The sequence below is a fragment of the Microtus pennsylvanicus genome, chromosome 15, assembly GCF_037038515.1.
Source record: "Microtus pennsylvanicus isolate mMicPen1 chromosome 15, mMicPen1.hap1, whole genome shotgun sequence".
Lineage (NCBI taxonomy): Eukaryota > Metazoa > Chordata > Mammalia > Rodentia > Cricetidae > Microtus > Microtus pennsylvanicus.
Genome location: NC_134593.1, coordinates 1,044,524 through 1,058,894, shown reverse-complemented (window position 1 = coordinate 1,058,894; position 14,371 = coordinate 1,044,524). Strand labels below are relative to the sequence as shown.

The 14,371-nt window shown below is 45.1% G+C and overlaps 1 protein-coding gene across 3 annotated transcripts in view; it reads right to left on the bottom strand.

The window, feature by feature from the left end:
• The window catches only part of Tep1 (telomerase associated protein 1), a 46,777-nt gene extending 43,749 nt beyond the window's left edge, over positions 1-3,028 (bottom strand). The window contains exons 1-2 of one of the 3 annotated variants that reach the window (XM_075950284.1): positions 2,793-3,028; positions 675-1,265 (exon numbers count right to left, since the gene is read on the bottom strand). In XM_075950284.1, the coding sequence (XP_075806399.1) occupies positions 675-1,241 (567 nt within the window). In that variant the 5' untranslated portion in view covers positions 1,242-1,265; positions 2,793-3,028. The remainder of the gene's footprint in view (positions 1-674; positions 1,266-2,792) is intronic. The other 2 variants (XM_075950283.1, XM_075950285.1) reach the window with 2 other exon arrangements.
• Between the last annotated feature and the right edge of the window lie 11,343 nt (positions 3,029-14,371).

The following is a 14,371-nucleotide window of genomic DNA, read 5'->3' as shown; positions in this document are numbered from 1 at the left end:
CCATTGGAAATTCAGTGGAATAATGTATGTTTGACTCTGCGAATTGCAAAACCCCAAATCACAGCAGGGTAGCAGCAGTTGTGCTTTGAGCCAGAACTGTATGAAGCACATTTTTACTGGATGTCAGCTTTGCCTGAGGCTAACCTGTTCAGGTAAACTTTCCCCCAAGAGTCCACAGAGGAAGTATGTTCCTGTCTGCCAATTCTGATCTATATACTAAGTGTGTTCACATGGATCTGTTGAGCGGACACAGGACGTGAGTTCTGATGTAGCAGCTACTGCACATCTAACCTGACTGCTGTGAAAATTGTGCTGGCCTGCTTCCCAATGCAAGGCTTTCTGGAGACATGGACTGTTCTTGAGATCTATCACCCAGAATCTCTGCACTAGACATTTGGTAAGAATGAAGATGAAGATACCAGTGAAGACAGCCCTAAAGTACAGAGTAACTTGGGAAAGGCCATGACTCTCAGAGACATAGCTCAGTAGTAAAGCCTACCTATATGCATGCCTGCAGTTCAATTCCTAGAACTCTCCCAAAGAAACAAAAGGCTGAAACCAAAATGGAGAAAAGGTCCCCAGACACAGAAATCAGAGAAGGAAACTAAGGCCCTGAAATCTAGTGATAATAACAGATAAGGCTAGAATCAAGATCAGCATCCAGAAACAATTACCAAAGCTAGTTCCTGAACTCCAGTAGTAGCAGGGATGGGTCTCGGGGTCCTGGAACAAGCTGGAAGGTCCAGATTCGCAGAGAAACATGGAACCTTCTTGGTAGGAGACTCAGGGAACAGGCAATTGCTAGTGTTCGGGCTATGCAAATCAGCCTGCATTGTGTGAGCTCCATGAAGACCCTGGAGCAAGGGGCTGGTAGATGCGGTGCTCTTGACAGTGGATAGGGTGGCTAGACATCGGTTCTCCAGGGAGAGGACATCAGGGTGGAGAGATGTTTGTCCACATAGCTTCTCCAGGGGCTGGAGGTCAGGGAGCATGGTCAGGCACCGGTTCTCCAGAGAGAGGATGTCAGGGTGGACAGATGTCTGTCCACATAGTTTCTCCAGGGGCTGGAGGTCAGGGAGCATGGTCAGGCCCCGGTTTTCCAAGGAGAGGATGTCTGGGTGGACAGACGTTTCTCCACATAGCTTCTCCAGGGGCTGGAGGTCAGGGAGCAAGGTCAGGCCCCGGTTCTCCAAGGAGAGGACGTCAGGGTGGGCAGGCACATGCCTACAGAGTTTCTCCATCGCTGCTGTACCGCCAACATATACCTGGAGGGAAGAGCAGGTGATGAGCTGTGTTAGAAACATACCAACTCCAGATTCACCCACTTGTGCCAATGATATGCAAAGAACAAACCATATTTTTATTTCTTTTTAAAATTATGTATATATGTATTAGTAGTAGTAGTGTTTAGTGTGTGCATGTGTGTGTATGTGCTGGGGAAGAGGTATGTGTATAAGTTCAGCCACGTGTGTCACAGCACACATAAAGTTAGAGGACAACCCTTGGGGGTTGGCTTTCTCCTTCAAACACTGGGATCAGGGATTGAGCTCAAGTGGTCAGGACTGCACAGCAAATACTTTTAGCCTCTGAGCCATCTTGTTGGCCTTTTTTTTTTTTTTTTGATTCATCCAGAGAGAATTCCAGGGGAACAAAGTGGGGAAAGGTAAAGCTTAGCGTGAAAAGAAAGCCTGGCATGGTGGAGACCTGCCTAGCGGAAGAGAGAGGAGGACATCAAAAAGACCAGCCTGGGCTGCATTGCAAATTCTAGGCCTCTGGGAGAACGTGTCCAGCTTATTCCCCTGTCTCTGTACTAGAATGGGCGGCGGCGGGGGGAGGGGGAGAGGGGTTGACAGTAAGGGCAGGCGTGACACACACCAACCCTCTCAGCAGTGAGGCAGAGGCAGGAGGATCAGGAGATCAAGGTCATCCTTGGCTGCCTAGCAAGTTTGTCCAAAAGGGGTGAGGAGCTAGGAAGATGGGTCAGCTGATGAAGCACCCACAGGTGGATTCTTCCAGCGAGCTGGCCAGCCAACCTACCAAAAGTAAGCTGGGAAGCAACCGAGTAAGGCACCTGACGTGGCCGCTAGCCTGGAGATAGTGTGTATACATCTGCACACACGAACATGTACACATACACCCCACACACAATGAGTAATAATGAATCCCAGAATTAATCCAAGATTGTTTTTATTTTTTTGCTTGTTTATTTATTTATTGTTGAAAAAGGTTTCACTACATAGGTCTGGCTGTCCTGGAACTACTATATAGACCAGGCTGGCCTTGAACTCACAGAGAACCACCTGCCTCTGTCCCCCCCCCCCAATCCAGTGCTAGGATTAAAGGCATATACGACCACACTGTCCAACCACATACTTCAAAATTGAAAACCAAGTTCTCAAAATAAAAATTAAGTTAACAGGAAAAAAAGACATAATTTTTTTTCTTCCCTGGAGGTTATGGAGATTCTGATGAACCAAATCGAAAACTTTATCCCCATGTCCCAGAGATACTGCTATTGATTCAAACACTTTCTGTGCATATATACAAGTATGTACATCTGCCCCCACTTCTACCTCCCGCCCCTTTTCTTTGGCTTCACAACTGGGGCCATACTTCAGACGTTATTCTGGTCTGGGGAAGTCGTGAAGGCCTGCTATGTTCGCGCCTTAGCGTCCACCTCTCTGTGTTAAGCGCGGTGGTCAGTCTAGCGGGTTTAGCACCCCTCATTTGTGACAGTCACTCTTTCTAGGGCACCTAAGGCAAAAGGAATCTGTTCTCCACCCCACACCCACCGGGCCGCCGGGAAGGATGAGGCGGCTGCACTGCGCTTGCCTGGAGGCCCTGCCCGGAGTTCAGCCACTCAGGTCTCAACCAGGGTTCTACCTGCGCTCGGGACTGGAAAAGCTGTGCACAGTGAGGGGCGCGTTGGTTCGCAGCAACAGGGAGCAGAGAGCGGCCTGGGTCGGCCGGTGGAAAGGTTGGAAACGGAACTGAAAGGGCACAGGAGCAAGGGCGAGGCTGGGCTGAGGGCGGGGCGAGGCTGAGGGCGGGGCGGAGCTGAGGGCGGGACTGCAGCGGGGAATATTATCACAAATGCTGGGAAGGCAGGCTTGTGCTAACCACACCCGGTTTGGGTCATAGGGTTCCCTGATTCATACTCAAATCCAGGCCAACTTTACCAACTTCTGCATCCCTACCCAATACAGTCATGTTCTGATGGTATTATGTATCTTCAAAATCCCCCAAAGGCTTACGTGCTAAAAACATGATTGCCAGCTTGGGCCAGCTATTGCAAGGTGGCAAAACCTTTAGAAAGGAAGTCAAAGCTCGGAGAGTGTGCCCTTGAAGGGACTATGAAGGTCAGATCTCTTCTCTCCCTCTTCCTTCCTTCCATCCACCAGGGAAGTGAACAGTTTCCTCTGCCAGTGTTTGCCACCCCACCCCACACCACCCCACCCCACCCCACCCCACTCCACCCCACCCCACTCCACTCCACTCCACCCCACCCCACCCCACCCCACCCCACGCCCTCCATGAACTGCTTTGCCCCAAGTCAAAAGTAAGAGAGTCAAGAGATTGTCAGCAGAAACCGCTGAAACTAAGATCCAGAATGGTGGCACACACATTTAATCCCAGTTTGTTTGTTTGGGTTTTGTTGTTGTTGTTGTGTTTTGTTTGTTTTGAGACAAGGTCTCTCTAGCCGTGGCTGTCCTGGAACTCACTCTATAGACTAGGCTGGCCTCGAACTCACAGAGATCCACCTGCCACGGCCTTCCAGTGCTGGGACTAAAGCTATGCACCACCACGCCCAGCAATAAACTTTTTAAAGTTTTGATTTGGGGGGTTTTGGCTTTTGTTTTTAGACAGGGTCTACCTATTAAGCCCTGGGTGTCCTGGTATTAGATGAAGCTGACTTTGAATTAACAGAGATCCACCTGCTTGGAAAATAAGAGAACTTGTTTTCTGCAGAAGACCCAGGTTCAGTTCCCAGTACCCACACTGTGCCATGTACCACACAACCACTGGAAACTCCGGTTACCAATGCTGCCTCTCCAAACCTCCAAAAGCACCTGGTATGCACGTCCCTGGAGGCAAAACACTCATAAACACAAAATGAAAAGATTTAAACTACTCATAGCCAGCACACCCTATAATTCCAGTGATTTTAGAGGCTACCACAGAGAAATCCCAAGTCCCAGCCTGGTTACTTAGGGAGCATTTGTCTCTAAATTAGAAGCAAACCAATAAGCAAAAACCCTAAAGATAAATCGTAATCTCAGTGAATTTTTAATAAACGTGAAAGACAGGCAGAATCATTCAAAGTTGTAAGTACAAGAATACCCCTCACTGTAGACATGCTGTGCACATTTCTAAATGTCCAGCAGTCTTGGGTCCCTCCTATTAAATAGTGGATGCCAAAATAAGCCTGATTGTGTGTGTGTGTGTGTGTGTGTGTGTGTGTGCGTGCGTGCGTGTGTGTGTGTGCACAGAGAACACATCTAAATCATCCCAAGTGTGCAGTACCACCCATGTTAATAGCTGTCAATCTCAGTGGAAATCTCTTTATAGGGAAAGAAGTTGAGTTTGCTGATACTGCAACCAGACCTTAAACACCTAAAAGAAGCAGCTTTGCAAGGTTATAGAATGGGAGGTTCTGTTTTGCTTTCTGATGTTGTGATTTAAAACAAACAAACAGAAGCCTGTTCTATTCCCCCCTCGCAGGGAGAGCCCATGCCCTACTTGGGTGCTCCTTGTTACTTAGCCTCTCTAGATTTATGGATTGTAGCCTGGTTGTCCTTTACTTTGCAGCTAATGTCCAGTTATGAGTGAGTATATACAATGTTTGTCTTTCTGGATCAGGATTACCTCACTCAGAATGATTTTTTCCTAGTTTCATCCATTTGCCTTCAAATTTCAAGACATCAGTTTTTAAACAGCTGAGTTTGGTTAGGGCACCTCTAGGTTGTTTCCAGGTTCTGCTATTACAAATAAAGCTGCTATGAACATAGTTAAGCAAGTGTCCATGTGGTAGGATTGAGCATCCTTTGGAAATATGCCCGAGTGGTTCTGGTGGACTGGGGGAGGGGGTTGGGGTTGGGAACTGAGGGATTAGGTTGGGGATGGATGGAGCGGGAGAGATGGCTGGAAGGTGGGGCATTCGGGGTCAGGTTGAAACCTGATGCAATGGAAACTCCCACGAGTCTTCAGGAGGACCCCAGCTAAGACTCCTAGCAACAGTGACTCTGCAGCCTGAACTGGCCATCTCCTGTGATCAGATTAGTGACTATGCCAGTTGTCAGCAGAGAGCCTCCATCCAGTAAGCAATGAAAACAGATGCAGATACCCACAGGCAAACATTAGGCTGGGCTCAGACAGGGAAGAAGGACTGAAGGAGCCAGAGGGGTCAAGGTCACAAGAAATGCCACAGAAACAATTAACCTGACTCCTAGAAACTCAGAGTCTGAATCACCAATCAGAGAGCCTGCATGGGACTGACCTAGGACCTCCACATGTATGTGACAGTTTTGGAGCCTGGTCTACTTTTAGGACTCCTAACAGTAGGAGCAGGGGCTGTCTCTAACACTTTGGCTGGCTCTTGGGAACCTATTCCTCATACCGGATTGCCTTACCTATCCTTAATCCAAGGGAGGAGCCTAGTCTTACTGCAACTTGATGTGCCATGCTTTCTTGATACCCATGGGGGGTCTGCCCCTTTCTGAACAGAAACAGAGGAGTGGATGGGGGTTAGAGATGGAGGGAAAGAGAATAAGAGGAGAGGAGGGAGAGGAGACTGCTGTTGGGATGAGAAAGAAAGAGAGAGGGGGGAGGGAGCAAGGGAGGGAAAAACCTGACCACAACAACTTGGGAGAAAAGATCTATCCTCCTGGGAAACCAAGGTAGAAACTATAGAGAAACTGGCTTGCTTCCTGCCTCTGCTCAGCCAGCTTTCTTACACATCCCAGGCCCATCTGACCAAGGGTAGCACCACCTTAGCTCTCCTCATCAATTAGTAAAAACAACAATAAAGTGCCCCACAGACATGTCCATAGGCCAGTTTGACCAGGTCAGTTCCTCATCTGAGAGCCCCTCTTCCTGAGTGTGTCAAGTTGACAACAAGAAGGCGCATCCCATGGCTGAGCAGTTAGAAGCACTGAGCCCTACTCTTGCTGAGGACCAAGACCCAACTCAGTTCCCGCATACTGCTAGCCATGGCAGCTCCCATTCCAGAGGATCTGAATCCTTCTTCTGGCTTCCTCAGGCAATACACTCAAAACACTCACACACAGAAAATTAGTAAATATGTATATTTTTTTTAAAAAAAAGATAGCCATCACAAGAGACATAGTGAGAAAATGGAACTAAGAGGAGAGACCCCATCAATGACCTTCTTTCTCTTTTAGGTGGTGCTGTGGGTGCTAAGCAGGCACTCTGTGACAAAGTTACAGCCTCAGTCATTAAAGATTGTCATTAGATATGATCCAAATCGAGTGGCCCTTCGGAAGCACACACTCCTGTAGGCTCAGCAGGAAACATTGCAGACAGAAAGGTGGAAGGAAGCAGAGACAAAAGAACGAGAGGCAGATTGGGTATTTCAGATACTTCCCTGACTACTATGGACAGCAAGACTTAACAGTAGAAAAACCATTGGTTAACTAAGGGTTAAAGCAAAGACATTGTCCCTGTCCCTGCAGCTGAAACTAGGTTGTGACCTTTGAATCCCAGTTCTCAGCTCAGGTGAAGACTCAAGTTTCCTGGTGCTTTAACCTCAGTAAGGGGTATTTTGATTTTTGTTTGTTTGTTCGTTTGTTAATTTGTTTGATCGGTTGGTTTGGCTCTTTGAGAGAGAGTCTTTCTTACTACAAAGTCCTGCTTGTCCTGGAACTCTTCATGGAGACCAGGCTGGCCTTGAACTTGAAGTGATCCTCCTGCCTCTATATCCCTGTGCTGTGGGCTCACAGGCATGGTCTACCACACCAATTTCCACTTTTAGTGTAGAAATGTAATCCGAAACAATGGTTTCCTGTAATTTTTATTGAACAAGCTTAATAAGAATATACCTTCCAGCCTGAATTGTAAGTATATACATTAAAAACTTGACAGGCATAATTACTTGTCTGTAATCCAAGCACAGAAGCAGAAGCAAGAGACTTGTTGTATGTTTGAGATCAAACTCCAAGCCAGCCAGGGCTACATGAGATCCTAGTTTAAGAAACAAAACAAGGGTTGGAGAGATGGCTCAGTGGTTAAGAGCATTGCCTGCTCTTCCTAAGATCTTGAGTTTAATTCCCAGCAACCACATGGTGGTTCACAACCATCTGTAATGGGGTCTGGTGCCTTCTTCTGGCCTGCAGGTATACACACAGACAGAATATTGTATATATAATAAATAGATAAATAGTTTTTTTAAAGAAAAACAACAAAGGAAACAAACTACAAATTGAATTGGACTTAGTTTCCAGACACAGTCCCCAACGCTGACCAAATGATGAAGGACATGTGAGCTGGGGAAAAGATAACTTTTGTCTTTGCCTGGGACAAAGAAAACTTTTAACTAACTTTTTCACCAAGTCCAGTCTCTGCTTGTCTTTGGATTGGATGATGCTAGATGTCCATTGCCCACATTTGCTTCCTTACACCCCACTCCTGGGTCGGAGCGTCTGTGGGTCGGAGCACGAGTGGCAGCGTCTCCGAGTTAGAGGACGAGCCGCAGTTTCTGTGGGTTGGAGCACGAGCCCCAGAGTCTGTGGGTTGGGAGTGTCTGTGAGCTGGAGCACGAGCCGCAGCGGCTGTGGGTTGGAGCGTGCTTTCCTTCCATCGCTATCACTGGTGAACTAGGGGTCCTGACAGTTAAGTCACTCTTCGGAGCCTATGAGACACTCGGCCATTTTCCACCACGGAGAATTCATTTAATCCTCCAATGTCATATTTTCTTTATTTTCAAGTGCTTAAATAACCGCTCAACTTTAAATTTTATTCTCTTAGATTGACTTTTAACGTCATGTGCAGTGTGTCTGCACGTTGCCCTCAGTGGGGGGGGGGGGGTGCAGAAGAACTGGAGTTGCGGTCACCCGGCATGAACCCTGGGGATTGATCTCAGGCCCTCTGGAAGAGCAGAGTATACTCTTAACCACCGAGCCATCTCTCTAGCCTCTATAATTTGTTTTTTAAGTTAGCTTACAAAGTAATGGATTTAACTATGACATTTTTGTAAATAGTTTTTAATCCTTACAGATTTCATTCAATGCATTTTGATTACATTCACCCCCTGTTCTTCCCCTTATCATTATGGATGCCATCTTATTCTGTTTCTCTCTTCCCCGGCACCTGACCCCAGCTCCCTGGCTCCCTCTGGCTCCACTCCTCCCCAGTAGCTGCCCCTTATGTTGTCATGTCACGTGTCCCCCATCATCTTTCCTTTTCCCCTTCTTCACCCTTCCCTTAAGATCTCTTCCTCCCCATCGCGTTTTCCTCTCTCTGTTAACATACAGCCCTGACTGTTGCTGAGTGACACTGAGCGTCAGCGGCTATTGGTAAGAATAATACATACACCAACTTTCCTCTGAGTTGCCAATATTCCTTCCCTTCAATCTTCGGAAGCCTTAATGTTCTTATCACAATTTTATCTGGTTAGTTTGTGTGTATGCACACATGCAAGCATGCTCGTACCACATGTATGAAGGTCAGATAGCCAGCAGGAAATGCCTTTCCCCTACAGAAGGCAGGTTCTGGGATCAAACTTTGTGGTCAGACTTAGCAGCCTGTCTCTACCGACAGAGCCACCAGGCAGGCCCGGGAAGCCCTTTTGAAAAGTCTCTTACATCTATTAAAATTGCTTGCAGTAGTAGTCAGTTTTATTTGCCACCCATTGTCCTCCTCCACTTTGATTCAACAAACCTCTGTCAAGTGCAAAGGGCCATGCTACAAGCCATAAACTACAGGGATATATAGTGTGTTGGGTTTAGAGAACTTCCGCAACTTCCCAGAGAAGATAGACTTTGAACTGGGAAGGACAAACCTCTGATAAGAAGCTTAAAAGGGAGTAACAAAATCTGGAATGAAAACACCATTTACTTTCTCTGAATATTTTCCCCTTCATCTCCAACAACTTTTTTAGATTCAGAGTGCGTGTTTCTTCTGTAAAACCACCAACGACTTTACTATTTTTCTAAAAAAGCCAACTGCACTTGGTTCTGTTACTTTTATTTACAAAAAATATTAGGCTCACATATAAAGTCTTTATATGGAAGAAACAGTAATTAAATTACAAGCTCTCAGGAAGCAACCTTGTTCTTCAAATAACGGACTATGCGAAAGCTATGCTTTGTCCGATTTTAGTAGAGAAGCTATTCAGAAAACATGGGTTTATAATAAGCTTCCATCTGTGAGTTGTCTGCACTTTTCCCTGATATTTATAAGGCTCTCTCTGTTTCTATCACATGAACTATTGATGTCCCGTAGATTTTTGGAAACACAGGTTTTGCTACGTTCCATTAATTTGCACAAGTACTCCCTAGTAACAAGTTCTTTGCATATATTGGAATCTGAGTTGGCCCAGAGGGCAAAGCCACTCGCTGCCAAGACTGACAACCTGAGGTTGATCCCCGGAACCCACGTTATTATGGGGGAGAAGTGGGGTAAGAGGCTCCTGGTTCTGTGGGGTGACAAAGCGTTGGACCCCTGGGAAAGACAGTAGACAGAGCTGGAAAGGAACAACGGCAGCAGATCCCAGGGAAATGCAAGGGACAGCCGGAGGATGGAGAGCAGAGAAATGACACAGTTTTCAGAACAGACAGACGGATCCCCGTCCTTGTTAGGGTTGCGGGTGCTGTGATGAGACGCCGTGACCAAAAGCAAGGTGAGGAGTACAGGGTCTGTTTGGCTCACATTCGAGCCAAACATCACATTTCTTTTGGTTTTATTTTTCCAGTTTTTGCTTATTGATTTTTATTGAGCTCTACATTTTTCTCTGCTCCCCTCTCTTCCTCTCCCCTCCCCTCTTCAACCCTCTCCCAAGGTCCCCATGCTCCCAATTTACTCGGGAGATCTTGTCTTTTTCTACTTCCCATGTAGATTAGATCCATGTAAGTCTCTCTTAGTGTCTTCATTGTTGTCTAGGTTCTCTGGGATTGTGATTTATGGGCTGGTTTTCTTTGATTTATGTTTAAAAACCACTTATGAGTGAGTACATGTAATTGTCTTTCTGGGTCTGGGTTTCCTCACTCAAAATAATGTTTTCCAGCTCCACCCATTTGCTTGCAAATTTCAAAATGTCACTATTGTTTTCTGCTGTGTAGTACTCCATTATGTAAATGTACCACATTTTCCTTATCCATTCTTCAGTCGAGGGGCATTTAGGTTGTTTCCAGGTTCTGGCTATGACAAACAAAGCTCCTATGAAAATAGTTGAGCACATGTCCTTGTGGCACAATTGAGCATCCTTTAGATATATACACAAAAGTGGTACTGCTGGGTCTTGAGAAAGGTTGTATCCTAATTTTATGAGAAATCACCATACTGATATCTAAAGGGGCTCTACCAGCTTGCACTCCCACCAGCAATGCAGAAGTGTTCCCTTTACCCCACAACCTCTCCAGCATAAGTTGTCGTCAGTGTTTTTGATCTTGGCCATTCTTACAGGTGTAAGAGGGAATCTCAGAGTTGTTTTGATTTGCATTTCTCTGATGACTAAGGATGTTGAACATTTCCTTAAGTGTCTTTCAGTCATTTGTTGAGAGTTCTCTGTTTAGGTCTGGACTCCATTTTTTTTATTGCATTATTTGTGCTTTTGAGGACCAATTTCTTGAGTTCTTTGTATATTTTGGAGATCAGATCTCTGTCTGATGTGGGGTTGGTGAAGATCTTTTTCCATTCTGTAGGCTGTCATTTTGTCTTGTTGACCGTGTCTTTGCTTTACAGAAGCTTCTCAGTTTATGAGGTCTCGTTTATTAATTGTTTCTCTCAGTGTCTGTGCTGCTGGGGTTATGTTTAGGAAATGGTCTCCTGTGCCAATGCGTTCAAGTGTGCTTCCCACTTTGTCTTCGATAAGGTTCAGTGTGGCTGGCTTTATGTTGAGGCCTTTGATCTATTTGGACTTAAGTTTTGTGCATGGTGATAGATATGGGTCTATTTTCATTCTTCTACATGTTAATATCCAGTTATGCCAGCAGCATTTGTTAAATATGCTTTCTTTTTTCCATTTGATAATTTTTGCTTCTTTGTCAAAAATCAGGTGTTCGAAAGTATATGGATTAATACCTGGGTCTTCAATTCAATTCAATTGGTCCTCCTGTCTGTTTTTATGCCAATACCAGAGTATTTTCAGTACTGTAGCTTTGTAGTAGAGTTTGAAATCAGAGATTGTGATAGCTCAAGAAGTTGAAGTTCTTTTATTGTACAGGATTGTTTTGGCTAGCCTGGGTTTTTTTGTTTGTTTGTTTGGTTGTTTTTTTTTTTTTGTTTTTTGCTTTTCCATATGAAGTTGAGTATTGTTCTTTCGAGGTCTGTGAAGAATTTTGCTGGGATTTTGATGGGCATCGCATTGAATCTGTAGATTGCTTTTGGTAACATTGCCATTTTTGCTATGTTAATTCTACCTACCCAAGAGCATGGGAGATTGTTCCACTTTCTGGTGTCTTCTTTAATTTCTTTCTTCAAAGATTTAAAGTTCTTGTCATACAAGTCTTCCAATTTTGGTTAGAGTTACTCAGAGATATTTTATGCTATTTGTAGTTATTGTGAGCAGTGATGTTTCTCTGATTTCTTTCTCAGCCCATTTATCATCTGTGTAAAGGAGGGCTACTGATTTTTTTCCCCTACTCTTGTATCCTGCTACATTACTGAAAGTGTCCCTGGTCCTGCTTGGGGTTGGCCCTGCAAATGTCTCTGGCTCTGATCTACTCCCTTGGAGGTCCCAGACCAAGGCCCACACCCGCAGAGGTCTCTGGCTCGGGCCCACTTGCAAATGTCCCTGGTCTGGATCAGCTTTGGAGCCTGTGGAGCTCTCTGCCTCTTTTTAAGACTTGCATGTATGCCTGAAGGCCAGAAGAGGGCACCAGATCTCATTTTGGATGGCTGTGAGCCACCATGTGGTTGCTGGGAATTGAACTCAGGACCTCTGGAGGAGCAGTCAGTGCTCTTAGCTGCTGAGCCATCTCTCCTGATTCACACACACACACACACACACACACACACACACACACACACACCACATCACATTTCAGTGTGAAAGAAGTCAATACAGGAATTCAAGAAGGGCAAGATCCTTGAGGCAGGAGCGATGCAGAAGCCCAGGAGGGGGCTGCTTGTTTACTGGTTTTCTCCTCTTGGCTTGCTCAGCCTTGTTTCTTATAGAACCCAGGACCACCAGCCCAGGGATGACACCATACACAATGGACTGGGCCCTCCCCATTAGCCACTAATTAAGAAAACACCCTACAGGCTCACCTACAGCCTACATTATGGAGGAATTTTCTTAATTGAGGTTTCCTCCTCTCAGATGACTCTAGCTTGTGCCAAGGTGACATAAAACTAGCCAGCACACTCCCTAACTACCTTCTAAATATTTGCATTTACACCCATAGATAAGTGAGGTCCTCGCCCCTCATCGAGGCAGCTTCTCTTGGCAGCAGACAAAGACCATTACAGAAAACTGCACCAAACCATCATGCAGTTGTGGAGCCCAGCCCCAGTGGGCACAGCTACAAGGCAACTCCTATAGCCAAGGCTCGGGGATCACTGTGGAAGAGAGGGTGGAAAGACTGAAAGAACCAGGGGACCGAGGCATTTACTATGAGATTGTGTCTCCTAGGTATGTCAGATGCTACCCCAGAAGTCACACCAAAATGGCTGCCCACGCATGTCCTGAACTGTGAACAGACACTTAAAAGAAGTCCCACACTCGCTCAGAAATGAGAAATATATATTTATTTAGGGGTAAAATCACAAATCAGAATTCTCTGCTTGAATGGTGGACATAGATCGAACCCAGCAATCCAACAATCCAAACGAGCAGCCTGCAAAAAGGAGGGAAAAAAGGGGCTGGATGCAGGCTCTGCATCGCATACATAGTATAAGAGGCCACGCCCCAGCAGGCGGGTAACCACACGCTGCAAGCCTTCCTGCAGCACCTCCCCCTTTTGTTTAAATAAGAGAGTTCTAAGCCTAATACAAAATTATATACAATAAAAACAAATATCCTATCCTAACTAGCTTAAGCCTTGTATAATAAATAACTTGGCCAAGTCATGAGAGGAAAGTAACTACATTTATCTAGTCTTCAACCCCATCGAAGATCTGAGAAGGGAAATAATATTACTTGAGTAAACAGGAAGTGCACTCAAGCAATTTGCAAAATGTGCAACAATGACAGAAACAAGCCAAGCGATGGTGGCACACGCCTTTAATCCCAGCACTCGGGAGGGAGGCAGAGGCAGGCGGATCTCTGTGAGTTCGAGACCAGCCTGGTCTACAAGAGTTAGTTCCAGGACAGGCTCCAAAGCCACAGAGAAACCCTGTCTCGAAAAAAACAATGACAGAAACAACTGGCTACCTGGGCAATCACCCAAAGTCTCATTTGTAACGTTGAAGCAACCAACTCTGGCTAAGGCCTAGAGTAACTGACAGACCATTTTCATAGGGAGGAAAATTTTCAAAACTGTCTTACCCTGTCTTGGCGAGATTTGACAGGCCTGTTTTATCCATTTCCGGATACTATATATCTTGTCAGTGGTTGAGGCATAGACATTTCTTTGTCCAAAGGCCAATTTTGCCAAGAAGAAAACAAGCTCCACGTGGAGTGTCTTCGGTGCTCAACATTCTGTCGGGAATAGACGGGTGCTGCCAGGAGCAATTGTGTCTCACGTCAACAGAACACTAAGTTATTTAAATGCCATTTTTACAGCTCTTTGAAGTGTTTGGATATTATCTATCTATGCAGAATATAATCTCTATGTATCTAAAGAACCTGATTAGTCTATCTATAAGTATGACAAACATAGATGACTATTGAGCTATAATTCTTAATACCTATAAAATTTAAAGACTAAGACAATAAACAACTGTGCAATAAATGAGGACAATGACCTCCAAATGTAAACAATGTATAAGTATCTTGATCAGAGGTAGAAATGTACATTGCAATATAATAAATTTATATCGATATATAAAAAATATTTTAAGCAGAGATTGAAGCATGCATGCATACAATATTCAGTATAATTTAACTTTGTATCAATATACAAGAATCTATACCAATGTAATTGCCTATAAACAATAACTCACAAGTATTCACTCTATGACTCACTATTATTATTAGTGTGAGTAAACTCATACCAATCTATTATCTCATTCAATTTTTTTTCAAAGAGATCCC